Source organism: Botrytis sinoallii (assembly GCF_014898435.1).
Source record: "Botrytis sinoallii strain Bc 23 chromosome Unknown BSIN_003, whole genome shotgun sequence".
In the NCBI taxonomy this organism is placed as follows: domain Eukaryota; kingdom Fungi; phylum Ascomycota; class Leotiomycetes; order Helotiales; family Sclerotiniaceae; genus Botrytis; species Botrytis sinoallii.
The window spans coordinates 1,730,801-1,752,725 of record NW_024066030.1 but is presented as its reverse complement, the minus strand read 5'-3'; the positions used below and the strand labels follow the sequence as shown (position 1 = coordinate 1,752,725).

At 43.1% G+C, this 21,925-nt stretch overlaps 6 protein-coding genes across 6 annotated transcripts; 2 read left to right on the top strand and 4 right to left on the bottom strand.

Moving 5' to 3' along the window:
- Nucleotides 1–328: 328 nt before the first annotated feature.
- EAF02_002218 (uncharacterized protein) lies at nt 329–3,024 on the bottom strand (the record flags this gene model as incomplete). Its single annotated transcript, XM_038898266.1, has 5 exons — nt 329–359; nt 438–497; nt 556–1,176; nt 1,248–2,284; nt 2,365–3,024. The coding sequence occupies 5 exons, from the start codon at nt 3,022–3,024 to the stop codon at nt 329–331; spliced, it is 2,409 nt and encodes an 802-aa protein (XP_038761958.1).
- A 662-nt stretch (nt 3,025–3,686) lies between these two features.
- Nucleotides 3,687–4,153, bottom strand: EAF02_002217 (uncharacterized protein; the record flags this gene model as incomplete). The annotated part of the gene is made up of 3 exons (XM_038898265.1): nt 3,687–3,909; nt 3,986–4,043; nt 4,093–4,153. The coding sequence occupies 3 exons, from the start codon at nt 4,151–4,153 to the stop codon at nt 3,687–3,689; spliced, it is 342 nt and encodes a 113-aa protein (XP_038761957.1).
- Nucleotides 4,154–4,409: 256 nt separating this feature from the next.
- EAF02_002216 (uncharacterized protein) lies at nt 4,410–11,183 on the top strand (the record flags this gene model as incomplete). The annotated part of the gene is made up of 6 exons (XM_038898264.1): nt 4,410–9,060; nt 9,120–9,349; nt 9,402–9,563; nt 9,616–9,747; nt 9,801–10,002; nt 10,048–11,183. The coding sequence occupies 6 exons, from the start codon at nt 4,410–4,412 to the stop codon at nt 11,181–11,183; spliced, it is 6,513 nt and encodes a 2,170-aa protein (XP_038761956.1).
- Nucleotides 11,184–11,722: 539 nt separating this feature from the next.
- On the bottom strand, nt 11,723–12,881 carry EAF02_002215 (uncharacterized protein; the record flags this gene model as incomplete). The annotated part of the gene is made up of 2 exons (XM_038898263.1): nt 11,723–12,429; nt 12,596–12,881. The coding sequence occupies 2 exons, from the start codon at nt 12,879–12,881 to the stop codon at nt 11,723–11,725; spliced, it is 993 nt and encodes a 330-aa protein (XP_038761955.1).
- Nucleotides 12,882–14,970: 2,089 nt separating this feature from the next.
- EAF02_002214 (uncharacterized protein) lies at nt 14,971–15,387 on the bottom strand (the record flags this gene model as incomplete). Its single annotated transcript, XM_038898262.1, has 1 exon — nt 14,971–15,387. One exon carries the CDS (start codon nt 15,385–15,387, stop codon nt 14,971–14,973), a length of 417 nt encoding a protein of 138 aa, XP_038761954.1.
- A 2,519-nt stretch (nt 15,388–17,906) lies between these two features.
- EAF02_002213 (uncharacterized protein) lies at nt 17,907–21,509 on the top strand (the record flags this gene model as incomplete). The annotated part of the gene is made up of 6 exons (XM_038898261.1): nt 17,907–18,008; nt 18,075–18,812; nt 18,866–19,596; nt 19,651–20,123; nt 20,173–21,069; nt 21,127–21,509. 6 exons carry the CDS (start codon nt 17,907–17,909, stop codon nt 21,507–21,509), a joined length of 3,324 nt encoding a protein of 1,107 aa, XP_038761953.1.
- Between the last annotated feature and the right edge of the window lie 416 nt (nt 21,510–21,925).

Genomic DNA, 21,925 nt, shown 5'->3' with positions numbered 1-21,925 from the left:
ATTGATGATATTGGTATAGATATCTAATATTAAAAGTGTCTATACATCAACAACATCTCAGCATCCATTAAACATCACATCTACAACAACATATTGCCACTGCCCGATGCTAACGAATTTCACATTGCTGTATCTCGGCATGCAGATCAGCTCTAAGTACTCAGTCGCCAGAGATATTCGAGACTGATAGTTCAGCAGAACATCTTAGCTATCCAATCTTGATTTGATAGAGATTGACTTTGGTTTCCTCTCTTGGAGCATTTCATTCTCTGGGCTGGTAATTTCACATGACACCAAACACCAAACACATTAGTTGCATTTCATGGATTTATTGGCTTGATGATTGATTGTTGGTCCACCTGTCTTTGTTGTTAGTTGATTCTGCTACGACGTGAACCACTTGAAAGGTATATAAAAGGTTGTTGAGCCAAACAAACCATCTAGCATTAGCAAATGCGCCTCCAAAATCTTCAGGTTCAGCAACATAACTCTCTCCACTTTGACCTCATAGAAATCTTTTTCTTGTTTCATTTTATTCAGCAAGTCTATCCTTACCCAAGAGCCACTAGCATTCTTCTTGCTTCCGATCTTTTCCAAACTTCTTCTGGTATTTCTGCATTGTTGACCCTATACATGACTCCATTCTTCCTCTCGACCTGCAATACAATTTTGGAAGGTTTAGATTCCGGATCTGGTGGGTTATTGTTGGCAATTAGGATAAAATCGTAAGTACCGCCACCAGCTCCAGGCTCTTCTATACTTGATGTTCCATCTTCCCGCGTATTTTCTTCTTCGAAATCACAATATGCTGTTTGCGCAACCACATTGCCATTCGTATCCCTGATATCACGGTACTTGTAGGTATATCGTGGTTCCCATGGTGTATTTTTTGAACTCTCGATCTTCATCGTCAAGATTTCCGAGACCTCGAACTGAGCGACTTCGGCCCAGAAAAATATGAGTTGGTCATCTGGGATGTCGTCAAGTTTGTCAATTCCCAAGTCTGGATAGTGCTTTGGAATGTCCTTCAATGAAATCGCATTTGGGCTAGATTGTTGTGATTGCAACGGACGAAAACGAGTTTGTCCTCCAGGGACGTCCGAAGAAATTCTTGGTACCCGAATTAATCGGAGTGGTGAATTTCGAAGTACATAGCATATAATCTCGGGATCCATACTGTATCCGTACACAGCGTTATTTACTTTTCATATTAAATTGTTCGCGAAAGAGAAACCACAGAAACTCACCCTAGATCTCGATACCTTTCCTCAACACGTATACTAATTGCATTATGCCAGCCCAACCAAGACCAGGATGGAAATGGTACTCTTCTATTCAAAGATGTAGTTTTCAACACCGTCAAATCCTTCCTTCTCCTGACGCCGAGTGGTGAGCTGGGTTCCCAACAAAGCCCCATCTCAAAATTCATTGCAGGCATTCCCCATAGGAAAGTATCGCCGGTTAATTGCTTGACTTGTTCTAGGATGGCATGAATAGCGTCATGCGCATCCCCAGGTTTAGTAAGCTGCCTTTTAGTGAAATCAAGGACTAGAAGTCTAAATCGATACCAAGTTTGTTCAATAACATCATCAGAAGCGAAGAAGCTGCGAAGGGAGGTATCGAGAAAGTATTCTGTTTCTTGAAGCCTAAACCAGCTTGTGTGTGCTAATGAAGTTTCGCAGTACGTCTCTTCAGTTCTATGGCACTGTTTACAGGCCCATATAAGCTGTTGATCAGTGAAAATAACACAGCGTCTTGAGAGTGCTCTTTCTTGTAGAGTCCATCCTCTCCGGCTCCATTCAGCATCATCAAGCTGGTGTGAGAATGAGAAGCCATTATTATGAGGGTTCAATGTTCTCATTAGCTTCATAGAAAACTGGGTATCAACCCTAGAAATGAGAGTTTGTGTCTGTTTCCCTATTCGAGGAGTTTGGAATCCTGGTAATCCAGCTTCAGAATTTTTCCCAGAAGCAGCGATAATAGTGACTTTTGAATGGGCATATATGCTTCCCATTTTACCAATTTGTGTGGCTTTGTCAGAATCGTCATTTTGAATTATACATAGGGCATCGACCCACAGATATTGGATTTCTAATTGTTGTGAAAATCCCATCGCGTCCTGAACAGTCTTTGAAACGCATCCATCGAGAGAGCCTGATTTTTGGAGCGCTTTCCGGTTATCTTTTAAGAGAACTGTTTTTTGAGGGCCACCCCATATATAGCTCAATGCTGCATACTCAAAATATGCAATATTGACATCACGAAACTCCACAATCTTACTTTCCTGCACGTCAATCAGTCGAAATATTGAAATTTCACTGTTCAAAATATTAGCACAGTGCCTGTGACCAATAATTTACGGACTTTCCTTGTCTGCGCTTGATCTGGGAGCTTTGAATGGGAACACTCCGCATGGTTATCTTGGCATTCTCGAAGCCATTGAGCTGGAAGTTTGGTATCAATGATCTTCGGTCTTAACCTTCCGGAAAAGACAGCCGCCTTCTGGTTGACATTCCCAATCCTGATATCGTTATCACATACTTCTCCGTCGCAGGTTTGAAAAGCATCATTTATGAAGTACCACGGGAATGTTTCAGTATCTGTACGAAGTCCTGGTTTATCAATTTTCTCTCCTTCTCCTATCGGATACCAAATCAAGTCAATCCTATACAAATGCATGGATTCGCACTCAGGCCCCCACGCCATAGCCTTGACGGGTACTACACGAGCACATGCTACGATAGAAGCAACACATTCGAAGGAGTCCAGGTCGCGCATACGATTGTCTTTTTGGGCAGACAAAACATCGCAAATTGCTGAACAAAAAGGACATTCAGATGAGGATTGGCGTACGCGGTATTGAAAGCCAAGACTAAACTTGGGTCTGTCTCTTTTATGAGAAGATGACTTGAAGGGATAAGAATCTGGAATCCCCGATTTGACATTGAGAGATATTAATTCCTCGATAGTTGGACAGCGAAGCATCTCAAATTCGATAGCGCTGCAGTACTCACAGAGGGGCATTTTGACTCGGAGAATTGCTGTATGTTCATCTAATGGGCAGTAGGCTCTGTTGTAATAGATGAAAGTTGGAGGCACCGCTTCTGCTTACTGTACCGCTCTCCCGCTCTCCCACTTTCGTTGCCCCACGCGTCATGCTTGATCTTGTGTCGAGCTGAAATAGTACCTGTTGCAAGCAATGCGGCGGCTTACTTGTCGTTTGGTATTATGCCAGACCGCACTAACACAAACCTAATCATTTTGATGAATATCAAAATTCATGAATGATTATTGCAAAACTACTACAGTGACATTTTTGAATGACTACCGCATAAATTTCAAAGATTGAAAATAATCAGGTCTCGAGTATCATCTCTCGAATTAATGAAACGACGCTCTCCAGGTTTCGTATTTTGAACGAGTTGTTTTATTCTCGTCTTATATGTACATGGTCAAAAGTTTACCATCAACGAACCTGACCCTTCAAACGATTGGTGGTCAAGTAATGAACATGCGATAGTGAGGGCCACGTGTGACATAGTGCCAAGTAGTAAGCACTTTATGTTACAGTAAATACCAGACTAAAATCCAGCAGGATTCGAACCCAAAAGAACACCCTCTGCAATTTCTCTTCTCGAGATCAGCACTAATGGCATGGTAGATATGCAAGACGAACCATGACAGGCTCATGATTTCTTCACCTCAGCAATCGGTTCTTTTGGTTCCGATTCTGATTTACCATTGGATTTTGGCTGAGAACTTGTCCAAAATTTGGCAGACTGCCACCAAGAAGCCTCTGGAGTCTCAGATGGGTTTAACAAAGTTTTCGTAGTAGCAGCGCGACTTGCTTCTACTTCTGCCATCCTAGCCACTTCGCTTTCCTTGGTTTGAATTGGGTGTTCAAAAGCCCTATACCGGTTTAGTCAATCAGAATACAAATATGAAGCAAATCGATCTTTTAAATCTCAACCTTCACTGTACCTACTTCGCCTGCAAGTTGTTTTCTTGTTGCTCTTTTAACGCTGGTCCAAAAACCCAGATGCCTAAAGTTTTCTCAGTAAATCGTTACCAATACAATACAATGCCACATACCATTACCAATGCCAAAGGCTGTGGCTAAGAATAAAGGGAATATTCCCTTAACTTTACTCATGGTTGCCTCCGATAACAGAAGTTTGTACTGATGAGATTCCTGTGTGGACAGTGAAGGCCTTCACATGAGCGAATCATAGGTTACAAAGATGACTAAGAACTGCACTAGTAGTTCCTTCGACTGCCGTAAAAAGTTGGTCGCGTAAAGTGGTTCAGTCGCGTCAACCTCAAAAAGCAATAGGTAACCAACCATCCCTTCAGACTCGCGCTTCGAAAAGGACTTATACTTTTCGACTATAACATGTTATTCGACATAAATGGCAAATTGGAAGGAGAAAGGTGTGGTTCCGGATTCTGAGGATGAAGAAGAATTTGATTCCCAAAATACTATAAATCATGAGATACGAGATAATGCCGCAGACGACGAGTTTCATGATATCGACGATGTTCTCGAAAAAATCAACAATGTCAGAAGAGAGGATGAAGAAGCATGTCTCAATACGAAAGATATGGTTGAGGAGATCGGAATGCCTCAAGCTTCATCCGTTGACATGATCCAATCTTTTGATATAGTCAATGACAAATTAGTTGACAGTCCGATAGAAGTAATTACGAGAGACTCTTCGGGCAGTGTGAAACAGAATCAAGAGCAACCCATCGAAACTGGAGCGACCACATTCTTGCCTGAGCCCACTCCAGAAGCAGAGGCTGATGAGGTTTCCAGAAGCTGGATCAAAACTCTATCCCCAGAATCTAGCATCCTGTCATCGCCTCCAACAAGCCCTATTCGATCGTCTCCAGTGGCACAGCCTCTTTCATCTCCTGTACAACAACCCATACTTTCAAGACCTACAGATCAGATACGTGAGGAGTCTCCAGCACAAGCGCAACCAGGCTTCGGTAACCCAGACTACCTTCCGAGGAGGCAATTTAGAGAAAGGAAGCCTGTGCAAATACATCCATTTCTCTTGGAGCAACAACGGTACGAGCGGAGGATGAAGGCTTCTCACATTAAACCTATTCGAATTCCACAAAGCCAAGATGAACCTGGTCGAAAGAGAAGAGTCATCCATAATCAAGAATCGTGGGATAGGGATTTTCAAGACCCAGAAGAGGCGGAAGCTGGTGACATGGAAGAAAGCCAGCCCATTACGCTCACCGGAGGCTCTTTATCACAGTCGCTATTAGCAGACAGCGTACGCGAAACCATCAAGGAGCCAGCTATTCTTACATTGGGGGAAGATGAAGAGGATAGCGACCATGAATTTCCAGACCTTCCAGATTTGTTCAGACAGAAGTCAAATTTAGTAAAGCCCAAGCAGAAGAGACCGTCGAAGAAGTACTCAACTAAAAATCGACCGAAATTGCCAAATCAAGCCCATAGTGTGAATAAAGAACCTAGATTAGACATCTACGATTTTCCCAGCTCTTCTTCGACTGGTTCTTCCCCCATTCCTTCAAGAGCTGTACGAAGGCCTACGTCTCGTGTAATTTCTGTTACATCCTCACCTGCCTCAGCTCCTGTTTGGTTGGATCAGAGCTCTCCACAATCTCGGCGAATCACAGAAGTATCCACTCCAATTACGAGTGCTATCAAAGCCTCTTCACACACATCCCCTTCCAAAATAATTTTGGGTGCAGAGGATCCGTTTGCCGATCCGATAGAAATTCCTTCTTCGGTATCTGGTTCATCCTCGTCGTCGTCATCTTCGGAAGAAGAGGACGAAATGGTATTCTTGAAGAAAAAGATGAAACACGTACTACCTGCATCCCATCTAAGACTTGATCAAAAAAGAAAAGAGACACGAGAACTAAAACTTCAAGCAAGGAATCATCAAAAGGGTAACGAAAAGCGTGCTGGTGTCGGAGTTGCTCTCCCTGTTGTGCGAGGATCTAATCAAGTAGCTTCCACGCAACCTGCCAACCAACTTGCATTTTTAGAATCTGACGAAAGTGATGAGCCCGATGAGAACACTTTCGAAGGATTTTTCATGGAAGACGATGAACGAACTGGAGCTCCTAGCCTATGTGAAGAATCGACTTCCGGGTTTGCTATTGAAGATGATCGTGTCGATGGTATGCTGCCAACTCCAAGTCGCAAACGTGTAGCCAAGAGTTCATTGAAGCAGCCCAATGCTAAACGTCTAATGAAGTCTTCATCTCATATTTGGAATCCACAATCACAATCATACCAACCGAGGATAACTTCGCACCTCACAGCTATAGCTCCAGCTATGCACAAGGCCAGCAAACCAAAACGAAGACGGCTCAAGAAGACACCACCCAAGCTTAGTATATTAGACGTTGCTGAGAATGCCGGTTATTTCGAGCCACACGCACCGGCATTCCTCAAGGTAGCGGCTCGAAGCGCGAGATCACGAAAGGAACTTGGACGTCAAAGTCCAACACGGAAGTTTATCAGGCTTGCGACTCGCGAAGATACTGCTGATGCCCAATCAGTCTTGCAAGATTGGACGAACCGCAAAATCAGGCCTGGGAATGTTTCATACATACCTCGACCCGAAAATGTCAACGCGTATCCGCTTACTGAAATCTCTGCCAATCATCAAACGAAGCTTCCGCCACCCATTATGAAGCTTCAGGCGAGCCTACGAAAGTCTCGGCCGAATACCGGATACACCAATACAAGGAAAATTCGCGTACCCAGAGCAAGGCAGCTCTCGATGAACGAGTTTGTGGCGAATAGAGATGTGGAACCAGAAATGCCTCCATCGAAAAATGCTTCAACAGTCAATACCAAGACTAAACACAGGCCACGCCCAAATTCTTATTTTGCAGCACCATCCGCACGATCAGCGCAACTTGAAGCAAAGCAGTTCCCTACCAAAACCCTGGAACCGAGGAAGAAGACCCTCGATGCCATTTTTCGTATGAGTCGCCAGCAGCCTTTACAGCGAGGAAATCTCCAACTAAGCCGTTTCTTGGCCGATGACGATGTCATACATCCTTCAATAGAATCCAATGTTCCCAATGGGGACGATGGTGTGATATCAGTCAGTCTCACAAAGAAGGTGGCGAAGCAGCCTCGACCTCGGAAGCGGTTACCCCAACGTTTAGATGCAGGTGCAGCTATCTATCGTCAACCGAGTGAGCCACTCGTATCGTCCTTTCTGGCGCCTGCACTGAGTGAATTAGGCACCGACCAAGGGAAACTTTTTGGTCTAGGAAAATTTGGCACAAGGTATCCTCAACATTTTGATGTTTTTCCACTACAGGCGGGAATATATTTCCATGAGACTACCTTCCTTGGCAGTGGGTGCCTTGCAAACACTCTGAACAATATAGACCTCGACTTATCTGATGATAACAGGCCTGCGACGTCGATTGAAGTGGGAGAAAATGTCTTCATATGGGGAACCTGGAATGCCATTGTCTCCGAGCAAATGGGAGTTTGCATTGACTGGCTAGCAGAAAAACTTACTGATACATCTGAGGTGCTAAACAAGTCTGACTTGATCGCGACTAGCAATCTTCTTTTGGATTATGTACAGTATGGTGTGAATTTCTCAAGTTCTGGGTTGATGTCTGAATTTTTGCTACGAATGTTAGATATACTAGAAGACTTTTCATCTCGCCTCAATACATGTCATGTATCTAGTGTGAACAATCGGCAAGCAATTCAGGTCACTACTAGACTTTTGGTGCTCTCAATTCGATTACTACGCCTTTCACGAAATGGTGCACATGTATCGACTCTCCGAATCGAAGAATTACTGCAGAAATTGGCAAGTTCTTGCATCGGCCTCTTGATATCGGAAGGCCTAGAATCTGTAAGAAAGTTGTACGACGACCTGCAATATCTGTCTGTAAGAGAGGGTGGCATAAGAAACGATCGTTACGTCCCTGAATCTTGGGTCATTATCATTCATGTTTTAAAGGCTGCAAAGATTCCACGAGTTTCATTTTGGGATGTTGCAAACATACAATTGGGCATCAAAAGTATAAGTTCGTTGCAGGATGCCAATTCGATGGAAAACCTGTGGCTCTCCATGTTCTCTCTTCTGCCACTTTTCGGGTTTGATGAATATGGTTACGTTTCGTCGGTTTCGTGGCAGGAAAATGGATTCGACAATTGGTCACTTCCGCAGCAATTGATCAAAAGGGTATTTGCACTTTATGCGTCGAATGTTAGACAATCACCAAGCTTCAACGATTACTGCAGAGCAATTGTGAGTCGATGTCATTATCTGATGTCAAAATGGGGTTGGTGGAAGTGTAGCGGGATGATTGGCACTCTGTTTGATTGCTTTGCCTTACAGAAGCTCGCAAATTTACGAAATGAAGAGGTTTATAAGTCACCTCAATTTCTGGAAGACTTGACCATAGAATATCCACTAGATATCGAACCAGAAGACCGCTGCTTTCATATTTTTCTCAAATTGGTGGCCATTGCAATCAGGCATCAGCGTGCAGTAGGCGACACTAAAGGTATTAGGAATCTGGTTGCGCGGATCTTGCCAAACCATGATCGACAATTTCCAAAAGAGGAGGCGATTTTTCATCGTGATCTTGCCTCGTTGCGCAACCATCATGACCTTCTGTGCACAGTATACTGGGCTGCCCCACCAGGTTACGGGCCGTCCATCACCTTGCTGCAGAAGCTTGTTTCGGCTGCTCACTCACATAACGAAGCCTTTTTAATAAATTTAAGGGCTTGGGAACGGCTTGCTCGGTTCACCTTGTCTAATATTCCCACCAGTTTCACTGTTGAATCATATGGACCATTTGTCACTTGGCAGGACTCCTTCTTTAATAGTCTGCTCGAAGAATATGTGGAACTAACCCAAGTTCGCCAGCAACTACATATTCAATCAGACGGAACTTTCCAAACAGATGTTGACTGTAATCGAGGAAGCACCATGTCTTGTATACAAGCTGTGGCGAGATCGACCATAGAATCATTGAAATGCACAAATTCAACAACCTTGAAGCATGCCATAAACCTAGGTAAGGATCTTTGTTGTGGGACTTGTTATTGGCAGAGTTATGTGCTGATATATCCTTAGACATGCTTGCGAAAATGTTATCTATAGGTTCCTCCAAGGATAAAATTGACCAAGAATTAACCTCATCTGCAATCGAAATTCTCAACTGCCATATGCATCAACTGAATAACGCAGAGCCAGAGAGCAAATCAGAAGCAAATCCAGATGGAGATGAAGAATTCGACAGCCAGGGTTTGGAGTGTGATCCCGACTGGGCGAAAGAAATGCAGTTCATGGACGATTATCTTCACGTACGCTCTACTCTCTTTCGTATCTATTGCTTCGCAAAGCTAACTTTGTCAGCCGCTTGATCGTGCAATCACTTCAAATTTCCGAGATTTAGTTCAAAGAATATTGCATGATGGCCCGGTTCCACTAGAACATACGACCAATTACTTCTTTATAGGGCGCTTGATCAAGTGCTGGGCTCACTTCATCTCCGCCTTTATAAAGTTCGGCATCTACGTATGATCTCTCAAAAACCGCTGCTCTAATATTATGCTAACGGCAATACTAGTCTCCGAAGGCCTTCCTGACTGTCGGTACAAACGCAGTCTTTGAACATCGAGAGAAATCGCATCGCACGCTTTTAGCTTGGCCGCTGTATCTCAGTGAGCTACTTGAGCACACAAAATCATTATATTCTAATGTAAGCAATTCCAGGTGTCTTTCAATGCCTTTAATTTACTGACAGCTTTGCAGGTTCCTGGCTTCGACGTTGGATCAGAATGGATGATAGCTGTCTCCAAGCCACAGCACGAACTTCGTTGGGAGAATGCTTTGACTTATCAACTATTGAAGAAAGGACACTTTCTCCTTGCGAGCGAGACTATAAGCGATGCATCTTCCAAATCTCTAACGGAGGAAGCACCTTCTGTAAAGAGGAATCAACATTTTATCAAAGGTAAGCTTTCGTATATATGATCTGAACTTGTGTTAACCAGTCTAGGCGCTATTATCAGAATCCAGAAGATTTTCTCGGACCAAACGTTACTTGCTTTCACATTTGGCAATGTGACCAGAGAGACTGTCAAGACTAAGTTCTCAGCCTTGCTGAATTCTACCATGCTCTCAATGCAGCAGCACTTGCAAAAGCTCCAGACTACCAACGCCATTGCTCACGAAGAGTATGTGAGCTTTGTACAAGAGGTTGTCTCGCAAATTCGTTCTCATTGCAGCAATATCTGTCCCCCCTTAGAATTCTTTTTCCGCCAGTCTCCTGCGTACTGGCCTCCAGAGACGGATCCTACTCTTTACTTGGCGGGGCTAACATCATATACACTTCAACTGTCTTCGGAACGGGAAAAAACACGGAATGGACTGATATATTATCTTTGGAATGGATTCAGAAATTCACTGTCGGCTACCGATACACTTTATATCTACATCGGCCAGATTTCGAAGGGTGCACGGCATAGGGATATGCTGGAATTCTTACTGGCTGACATTGTGCCTTCTACACTGGAAGTCGCATTCGAAAATGAAGCTGGCTGGCTCGCATGCGAAGTCTACTTGGTAGCAGTATCCAAAGCTTTTGAAAGCCTCGTTCTGAGCGGGCAGCAAGTCGGGCAAGTCATGGTTCACATGAAAATACTGCTACAATATATTTTCAACAGCCTTGGTAGTCACTATGGTAGATTTGGCCATACTGTTGAAGCCGTGCACCCCAGTCACCGAGGTATTATTGCTGTCATCTTTCGATTTTGGCGTGCCTGCCGGCCGCACCTGTACAACCTAAATACTGGTTCTGAAAGTGGTCTGGGCGATATATTTGAATGCTTCGATGGCTTTGCAAAGTCATCAATGCTATATTTTACAAACGACCAAGACATCAGCTTCCAATTCAGGCACTTTGATATTGGGAAGATGGGCAACGATGTTGCTATAAAAGAGATGACGCGCGAAGTTCAAAGCAATTGGAGGGTAAATATGGCAGATGGGGGAGTAGATGTACGGATGAATGATGGTACAATCGTGAATCATTGTTGCCCCAATGGTCCTCGAGATCTTCGTGAGGTTCTTCAAGGAATGCTTCCGGAATCTGATATTAAAATGGCTGTAGCTTCGTTGGATTGCTACTTTTGAATAGCTAGATATAGCAATAGACCTATATATTGATACCATGAATTTGCTTTTGTGCTTTTGAGCCTTTGGCTCAAGAATGGCCAGAGGGAAAAAAATCAATACTACAATGAAGTACTCACCAGCACCGCCTTTCACTTCACTGTGAAGAAGTCGAAACTTTACTTTCAATATCCTGAAAATCTCTCTTAATGGAGAACACACTCGGTCAATCGTAGCGTTTGTGCACAACGAGCAGAGACGAATGAAAATGAGAATAATACTAAATTCTAGTATATCTAGCGATGGTAGCGATGATTCAATGATTTGGAAAAGAAGCCCACAAATCACAACTATTGACTACGATCCATTGCCATAAGATAGAACAATCATTCATGATGGCAATGACCACAGTCGCTGGCACTCAAATACAACAAAACGAATTATTTCAAAAAAAATTCAATTTCTTTCTTGTACAATCACTTCTCCCTAAATCAAAACGATTGATTGCAGTGATAAAAAGTAATACTAATTGAAGTTCTTTATCATGTCGTGTTTGAGTATCAATAATGGTACTTCCCAGGTCTTTCATCGTTATACTCATACCGTGGGTCGTTGTGGGCAGTTTTCAGGGGTGTACTACGGCTGAGCGGGGGAGCATGTCGGCTTTCATGACTGGAGGAAAGCGGATCCCTACTTGGCACATATTTTCCGTATTGATCGGCTTCATCCCTACGTCTGGGACGTGCTATGAGTTCAGGATCTCTAGTCTGATCCCGATCCTTCTTGTCTCTATACATTTTCTCATCTCCCCTTCCGTCGACTTCTGGTTTTGGGACCGATTTGCGAATGTAAAGAGGCGAATATGTGTATGGCCCATAGTCTTTATGTCCAGCACCTCCACCTGTATTCGTCTCTGGCTGAGCTGGTCTTACGCGCGCATGGCCTCTATCGTACCGATCTCTACTCCTGCTTCTATCTCTGGGATTCCTATCCCTTTCCCTTTCGTCCTGGCTAGTGTATATATACGTTTTCCCCGTCTTTTCTTCTCTGACTGCATTGCTGTCACTCGCTCTTTGATTTGTGCGTCCTCCTTCGTCTCTGCCTATTGTTTCCTTTGTAGCTGTTCTTGGTTTAAATTTCCGAGCAGACTCCTCAATTGCAATCTGTTCAGCTACTTTTTCACGCTCCTTTCGGAGCTTGTCCTTCCAAGCGCGCTCTATTGGGTCTTCCTCTTTTCCTCCCTCTCTCCCTTGTTTATCCCTTTTTGCTTGTAAATTTTGTCTTCTTCTTCTCTTCCTTTCTTTCGTGTTCATTCCATGTTTCTCGCCTCTTTTCTTTCTCTCTTTTGCGTCTTTCAAGATCTTCTCTTTCTCTTCTGTCTTGCTCGTCCCGTCTTTTTTGCTCCTCTTCCTTCTCTCTTTTGCGTCTTTCACGATCTTCTCTCTCTTTGCGATCCCGTTTAAGTTTCTCTGCTCTCTCCCTATTTAAATATCTTGAGTTGACATCGTCTGCTGGTACTGAAAATTTACCACGGTCCTTGCGAGAACGCTCAGGAAGAGGCTGCTCATATGTGTACCTTTTACTCTCTGGTCGTCCTTGGGGGTCATTATTCTGTGCCCTAGATGTTTCGCGAGCCCCTCGACCTGTCGGGATTTCCTGCCCATCGCTCCGGAATTTTGCGAGATCTGGAGTCGTTCGCTGGTCTCGGCGGGCGTACATCTTTCTTAGATATTTTCTAGGTGGATATTCTTCCCCGTCGATATTGCTTGAACATTTTCGTGGAAAAGGAGTTCCTCCACGCCTTCCTCTAGAATATTTCTGACTGCTCTGCGTCCCGTTTCTTCTGTTTGAATCTTTCCTCCGCCGCTTTCTCTTCAAGTTTCTGTTTGGCTTTTTCCACTGCCGTTTGCTTGTCAAATTTCCGTTTTGCAGGACTATCAGGAAGTCTCAAATTCAGAGTCTTGCTCACAGACGGCTCAAATACTATAGTAACACGGTGCTAGGTGACTCGATCATTCCAGCAAATTTTTGTTGAGAAGAAAATTAAAAGATCCAAGTGGATATATCTACTTCAAAGGGTTAATCTATCTTCGGATGAATTATAACACACTGAATTAAAAATTGAGCCGCCAGCATTGTTGATTTATAGATGAATGGTTACAACACCAACGTCCCTGGACCTGGTCATTCCTACATCACATTCTAAGAAAATAGCACGAGCACATGCCATTCAACACGTACCAACTTGTGGCGGAGATAGCAAAGATGTATTTTACGGTAACATGTATGTATGCTGGCTGTTCAGGGCCGCGGCCCTTTGCCATGTAATCTTACATTGCTAGCCGAAGAAACCTTTATGTATTCATCTTGACGAAAGACTTGTTTATAAATTGACTGTTCTTTCAATTACCGAAATCTAATTCCAGGATCTGTCGTTGTCATGACTGATATTCCAACTTCCAGAATAATAAACTCTCTTTTACTGTTTCTCGACAGACAGATAGATGCACCAAACGTGACTGAATGCTGAGCTCAGGTAAGTTTATGAGCAGTTGTCATGGTCTCTGGGCAAATGTATTCAAAACAAATCATGGTTGCTTCTTTCTTTTTTATATACTTTCTCATGTTGTAATTTATTTTGCACTTATTTGTGTTTGGTTGTCGTATGGTAAATATTCCAACACAATATACACGAGTCAGCACGAAACTTGAACTTGTCAACATATTTCTGCCAGAATGTCTGATTCTTTTGTTTAAGCTGATTTTGAATGAATTTCTATGAGGATTTACCAAAGCTTTTTGAATCTCAGGCTTGTAATATTAACGCGTAAATCTCATGAATATCTAAGATTCAGCTTGGATTTAGTCGTGGCTCCTTCAGAAAATCGGCCTCCGTGAAGGATCCAAGCCCGCATTACGAATTCAGGAACAGAATATGCATATCAGCTTCGACAGGATCAATTGAGAGACGAACTAAAAACCGAGTTGGCAACTACTCGAATATATATTCTGATAACACCACTCCCCAGAAACTTCATGAATTAGGAACCAAAGAAAAGTATGACACTTCCAAAAATGGCACAGGCAAACAACAATGATCGGGAGAAAATCACCTTGAAATTTCTGAAAGGACTAAAAATACTACCACTAGTTGTTTCGAAGGCTTTTGGATCAGCATCTTGGTAGTACAAAACTTTTACCTTTCCTCTCCTTAATAATAACTCCCCAAATTACTTGAGAATTGCAAGTTTTCTTGAGAGAAATAAAAAGTCAATGTATTTCATAAGTCTAGTCAAGTAAGATTACATAGGTAGTTGCTATCAATCTACGCGAGCAGAAGATCTCCTCGAACTTGTGTCAACTTCTTCTACAATCTTCGCAAGCTACTAAGAAATACCATTCTTCTCAATCTTCACGTCGTTTCCTCCATTGTGCACACTGTTCCCATGTCCATCGAACTGTGTATGAGTCTTTGCAATCCGGACTTTTCATAAACTATTGAGCATCAAATCTCGAATGTCATAAAGAGTAGGCCTTATCGACGAACCTCATTTTCAGAAGTGTGCTAGTGACACACTAGCTAGTTTCTCGGTAATCTATAAAACCACGCTAGCGTATGGTTCGAGAACATTACAATGTGATCACCAATCCAACATATACTGACATAGAATAGCGAGCTTGCCATCAGAACAAAAACTAAAAATCGCGATTTCTGTAACCCAGCCGTCTGCTTCTTAGTATCTCTCAATATTTCCTCCAAGTGATCTGATTACGCCGAAACGAGTTTCCATCCCTCTCAAGATCTGACCTACTTTTCCTTTCTTTCTCCTTCTTCCACAATAAGCTTCGCTAATCCACCACTTTTTTTAATCTTCTTGGTATCTCTGCTCGTCTTCTTCTTTCCCTTTGCTTTCCCATCCTCCCCATTCATCTCTTCTCCCGCGTGATTCCGAGCCGACTGATGAGCTCCCCGTCTCCCTAACATAGAGACCAGACCCCTCCCCTTGCCTCGCTCGTGATCACGCACTCCAGACTCTGCTGTTCTGTTACTGTTACTGCTGCTGCTCGTAGAATCGGGCATGGGAACACGGGGGATTTTGTTTCTAGCGGGGTTAACTTTGCTAGGATCGTGAACCTCTGGAAAGGTTTTGGCTCTTTTGTTCTTAGAGTTGAGATGGGTCAAGTCATCGGGGACTTTGCCATCTGGTCTGGCTCGGGAACTCATGATATATATATATAATTAATTGTAGATTCAAGCTTGTATTGGATTACCTTGAATGGTATAACGAGGAATTGAAGAAGTGAATTTGTGCTGTGATTTGCATGTAGCCGAAATCCTACTTTTATAATCAGATTTCCATAGGCTGGACCACAAAACTCAGGTTGGTTGGAAACTCTTAGGGTTTCTGCCTTGAAGCGATCTTTTCAATGGCCGGAAGTCTTTCCTGTGGAGGAAATAAAGCGGTTATGTTAAGGGTCGCTCTGTCAGTATCCAATCGTTCTACCTCATGAGTAGGCAACAGTTTTCTTGATTTAGCCACTCAATAAGTCTCAGATTATTGAGTGCCACATTATTTATTTGTGTTAACAATTTTAAAACCTGAATAATCGAGAGTTATGTGACTCAAACACACTTACAGCCGACGGAGGTAATTATGCATATACCGTTGTCAATTTTTGCAATGACGCTCGAAAATTAACAAAAAGCAGTCAAAGGTACGGTGATTTGCAACTGAAACAGTTCAATGTCCTGCGATTTCTTTGATAGTCATCTATCTTTGACAATTAGCCCGTGTGTGTTAATGCAGTAACTACGTCCAAAGCAATTCAACAGACGCTATAAAGTGAACATTATGCCCAGCCTAGAACCATAGTTTCTTTTCCCGATATCTCGTCGTTTTCTACTTGAAACTAGAAGGAGTATCTCCAAATTGAGAGCCATTTTTCTTCCCCGTTGAATCGCCTCCCTCCATGCCGGTCTTCTTTTCAGCCTTTTTCGCTGGCTTGTTCAGGTCACCGACACCACCGTTTCAAAAGCTTCTATGAACATGCGCGTCACTTGTTTTTGGAGCTTTATTCTTGTTTGCATTATCTTTGCGATCACTTGCATCTCCAGATCTCTGCTTTTCTCTTGCCCTTTTGATAAATGGAGCTGAACCACCCGTATAGTTAAGCGGAATGGAAAAAGATTCTTGATGTTTCAGATTCGGAGCTTGGATAGTAGCAGGATGATAGCTAACCTTAGCATGTGGTCGTTCTTTCATAATTAGAGATTGTAATAATTAGAGCTTTAAACGCTTGACTTAAGTGGCCAGATCAAAACTTCCAGAGAATCGCCTTATGAACTTAGTGGAGTTCGTGGACTGGGAATTAATTCAATGAGGTTGTGTGGGCTTATGGGAAGTAAATGCGAGAGTCGTCTCTTGGTGAAATTGAGGAAGATGTAAACCACGAAATATCCAGCTTCTGGGAAAACCGGTATCTCACAGGAAACGATTTTTTATCAAAGTCCATCGGCTCATTCAATCGAGATAATCTGACAAGAGGTAGCAACAGAAAATGTACCAAGTATTTGTTTTCAAGCCTTAACATGGCTCATTAATATTGTAGTAAGCCTGGAAACTTCTACAAATTGACCCAAGGGAAGAGAACTAACAGACCACGATCATGGGAATTTAGAAGAAAAGTATACAGGCAAGGAAGCACTCTGCCTCTAGATTTGCATCAGGGAATTGTATGAAAAAGAAAGCAATCAACTTGAGATTCTTAGACGTGCTACATCAAGAATCCGGGTCCACTAGCAATTGTGAAAATTAGAAGATGTATCATTCACACCGATGCACCTCTCGAACTTCCAGAGATACTACTAAGCAAGAAATGCTGGGGTTTGATATGTGCGAAGACTAATATTGGCAAATGCTATAGAGGTCTCGAGTGAGAACAATTCTGAGCTCTTGTTCCTAAAGAGATAGACTGAGCAAGGATATTGACCGCTGTTGAAGATGTTCTTCAAGTGTAACATCGTTCCATACCTATAGTCAACAATCCGTACACCCATCGATCATTGCACATTGAACGAATTGATATCGTCGAGCTGAAGTTGTAAGGGTCATGGCATGCATATGAGAATAAATCAGGTGAGACTTAGGACGATCTGAAGCTCAACTAAACCAACCACGTGGACTTACTTGTGCAGCGGTGGGCTGAGCGGTATAACCGTATAGTAGCATCGAGTGGTAATGATATCCGAATCTTGAAATCGCATTACACTAAATCCCGGATGATCAACACGCAACTCGATGATCGGGGTAAGATATATGTCGCGATATACCATTCGGGATGGCTTGGAAATCTGCAGCGGTGATAGAGAGCACCGGATTCGTATTCATGTTGAGCTGGGAACATTCATTATCTTGTCGATAACAAATGATAGAATATTGTACTTCCTTTTCCATTTCTCTTTCCTTGCCATTTGCTTGCCCTTTCCATTGCCCTTATTGTTGGGTACTCATAACAATTCGTTTCTTTTCTTCTAAATCCATTGAAAGGATGATGCGCTGAATGTTACTGACATTGGTTGTCGATGAGTCTCCACTTAGCGCCTAACAAAGAATCCGGGGTAGCTATATTTTAGTGCTGCAACCTGCGCCACCGATAATCTCAGATCACCAACTCCAACTTCGAGCAAATCCGATTGTTTTTGTAATAACAACAACAAGCTATGAAAGAACGGAAATAGCTATCATGAGTTCCTCGCCATCGGCTTCAGAAGGTTCCAGCGCGTCGCCCGTAAATAGGGACGCTCAACGAGATAGAAGGTTTGGAAAGAATGGCGCAAAGCGAGGGGTATGTTGCTATAGGATTTGCGCAAGAGAATAGACTGAGGACTAATCTTGTGTCACATCGCAATAGAAATTACGGAATGGAACATTCGTATTACCTAGTACAGGAGAACGAGTTCGCAGACAAATTACACTGCGAGGTCCCTCAGGATTTGACGGACCAGTGCGATCACATCCACATGAAGAAGGTTTGGGCTTGGGTCTAAATTTGACGGGAGAAAACACGAACGTATTCCAAAGAGGTTGGAAAAATTGTGTTAAATCCTCAAAGGAATTTGCACAATGGATAAAAACACCTACTGGAAAGGGAATCCTGAAATGCTCATTAGCATACACACTTGGGAGTATGGCGACTTTCTCACCGCACTTGGCCAACTTTTTGGGGCAACAAGATGGGAAACATATGGTTGCTACGATCACGGTATACTTTCACCCAGCGAGATCATCGGGTTCCATGATTGAAGCCGCAATACTGGGTATATCGGCATTCCTATACGCGGTCTTCATATCAGTGTCGAGCATGGCGGTCTCGGTGTACTGCGAAACTCAATTGGGCCTCATAGAACTTGGTTATACCCTTATTCTCATAGTGTTCTGTGGGGGTGGTCTAGGATTCATCGGCTGGTTCAAGCAGGCCTACAATGCTCCATTGGTTAGTGTTGCTTGTAGTCTGGCAAGTTTGGCGATCATTACGGTCCTCACAAAAGAGAATGCGGTGCAAGTGGGTGTTTTTTCGAATGATAAAATTGTACAGGTCATGAAGATGGTAATTATGGGGATGGTTTCAACGTCAATCGTCAGCTTATTGGTTAGTCATTCTCTTCCTTACAACTGCTAAGGACAATTACTGATTTCTGCAAGGCATGGCCGATATCTGCTCGAGCAGAGCTTCGAGAAAGCATGATCAAGACCACAGACTCATTTGGGGATATGCTTACTATGATTACTCGGGGATTCCTCAGTGGTTCGGAAACTGATTTGCGCTCGACCTCCTTTGATCGAGCTCAAAAGCAATACAAATCGGTCTTCACTCAGCTCACAAAGAATTTAAAGGAGGCGAAGCTGGAACATTACATTCTAGGCACTGAAAACGAATATGCAATTGAAGCGAGGCTTGTTGGTTGCATGCAAACACTTGCCCAATCCATTGGAGGATTACGGAGTGCTGCGATGACACAATTTTCGTTGCTTCAAGAGCCTCCATTAGGCAGCGCAACACCAACGGGCTCACATGGCTTCCCGCCTTATCAAACAAATTCCCTCAGTCGACCCATCAGCAGCAAATCAGATCGTTTTGCAGTTCTTGGAGCCATCGAGGAAGCATCGGAAGAAGGCAGTGATCTCGATGCCATTTCAGAGAGACCTAAGTTTCTCACTCGCCAAGGTACCGAAACCACTTTGTCGAGCATAGTTATGCCTACGGTTCGATCTCCATCAGAAATTTTTGGACGATTTATTCTTCATCTTGGCCCGTCAATGAAGTCGCTCGCATATACACTCTCGCAAATCCTAGAAGAGCTACCATTTGCCGAAGGGCCTGAATACCGTATCACTATAAATGAACATTTCCGATCAAGTCTGACAGAAGCATTGTAAGGATATCCAAATTACCTCTACAAGCCCAGAAACTAACAATGTATTTGTAGAAAGCTTTACAGTAACGCAAGAGCTCAAGCACTGAAGGAACTTTATAAATCTAAAGAACTTGATAGAACCCGTCCTGAAAGTATTGAAGCTGATTTTGAAGAAGTGGCTGCAAGCTGCGGTCATTTTAGTTTCAATCTTCAAGATTTTGCAAGCGAGATGCAAAACTATTTGGCAATCCTAGAAGAATTGAAAGAGGAAGTAGAGAGTTCAAAATATCGCTCGTGGAAATGGCTCATGTTTTGGCGAAAGTCTAATCGTCAGTCCAAAGCGGATGCTATCGATGATGAAGAGCAGGAACAGCTTATTGCGAGGGATGTAGGCACTGAATTGCCCAAAGATATTCCTGATCCTTTACGCACCAGGCTTGGATATAGAAAAGTTGAAATCACTTCTAGAGTCAACTCAGAAACTAAGGGAGGTATTATACGACGTAAGGCAATGTGCATGGTACGATTTCTGGACCGTGATGATAGTAAGTGTTGTCCAAAGTAAGCTTTCATACCTCGCTCACCAATTTCTAGTTCGATTTGCCGTGAAAGTTGGCCTCGGAGCTGCTCTTTATGCTCTATTTGCTTTCATACCCGGCACAAGACCAACATATCAGCATTATAGAGGGGAATGGGGACTTTTGTCTTACATGTTAGTGTGTAGTATGACAATTGGAGCATCTAACACTACTGGTTGGGCTCGTTTCATTGGTACTTTCATCGGCGCCGTAATCGCATGTGTGGTTTGGGTTATTTGTGCCGGTAATCCTTACGCATTAGCTTTCTGCGGATGGCTTGTCAGTTTGCCTTGTTTCTATATTATCATTGCAAAAGGTAATGGCCCCTTCGGTCGCTTTATTATGCTTACCTACAACCTTTCTTGCTTGTACGCGTATTCTTTGTCAGTTAAGGATTCCGACCACGATGACGACGAAGGCGGTGTCAGACCAATCATCACCGAAATCGCATTTCATAGAGTTGTTGCGGTTCTTGCAGGTTGTATTTGGGGTTTGATCATCACAAGAGTTGTATGGCCGATTTCAGCAAGACAAAAATTCAAAGAAGGCCTGTCGCTTCTGTGGTTACGAATGGGTCTTGTCTGGAAAAGAGATCCTCTATCAACAATTGTAGAAGGCGAGTCTCAATATGCATACATGAATTTGAGAGAAGAACTCGAATTTCAAAGGTATATATTCGTACTTGACAAACTTCGAAGCTCAGCCACAAGCGAATTCGAACTTCGAGGCCCATTCCCATCTGCTACCTATGGGCGCATAGTCGAAGCTACGACTAAGATGCTAGATGCTTTTCATGCTATGAATGTAGTCATCCAAAAGAATGCTGAAGCTAGTGAGGGTGAAGCTTTATTATTGAAATTCACGGAAGACGAAAGAGCGCAGCTTTGTGCGAGAATTAGCCATTTGTTTCAAGGTTTGTACTTTTCGCCAACTCAAATTCACAAATTTTCAAGACACTAATAATGAATAGTCATGGCCTCCTCGATGAAACTCGAGTACCCTCTCTTAACAGACGGTCTTCCCAGCACGGCTCATTCACGCGATCGCCTCTTAGCAAAGATTTTCCAATATAGAAAAAACATGTCTATTAGTAACCGTCGCAGTAATGAGGACGAACCCACGCAGGTAAACGATGAGGATGATGGATTATCAAACTCTGGTGGATTGGAGTTGCAGGGGGCCGGGGTGCAGAGAAGGTCAAGTCAGGGAATCACAGTGAAAGATGAGGATTATGAAATCTTGTATGCTTTCATATTGGTAACGGGACAATTGGCAGAGGAAATCGGAAAGGTGCAAAGGGAAGTAGAGGTGTTGTTTGGAGTGTTGGATGAGGGGGTATTAGAGTTGAGGTAGAAGTGAAAGTGGTTACTGAGAGACAGTAATCTTCAGACATAAATTCTGGAGTCGGATGAGATGCGAGAAAAGACGAGAAGATGAGCATTCATGCAAATACAATCGAGCAGGGAAAGCTCAGGATTGGGTAGTAGTAGTATTATCATCGTTGTCTTCTGGGCTGCTAAATAGTAATATCAGGTATAGCATGGAGTCTGGCGATTAATTTTCAGGGGACCTCAACGGCTAGGAATGAATGGGATGGGATGGGATGGGATGGATGGATGGATGGAATGAAAATATGAAGGATTGGGAAACAAAAAATAAGTACTCGTATTCATTGATCGTAGGCTCTCTTAATAGGCTCATGAATAGTTACAATATATATAGTATTCAATGAGTATTATACAAACTTTCAACCCTATTCACGATTTTGT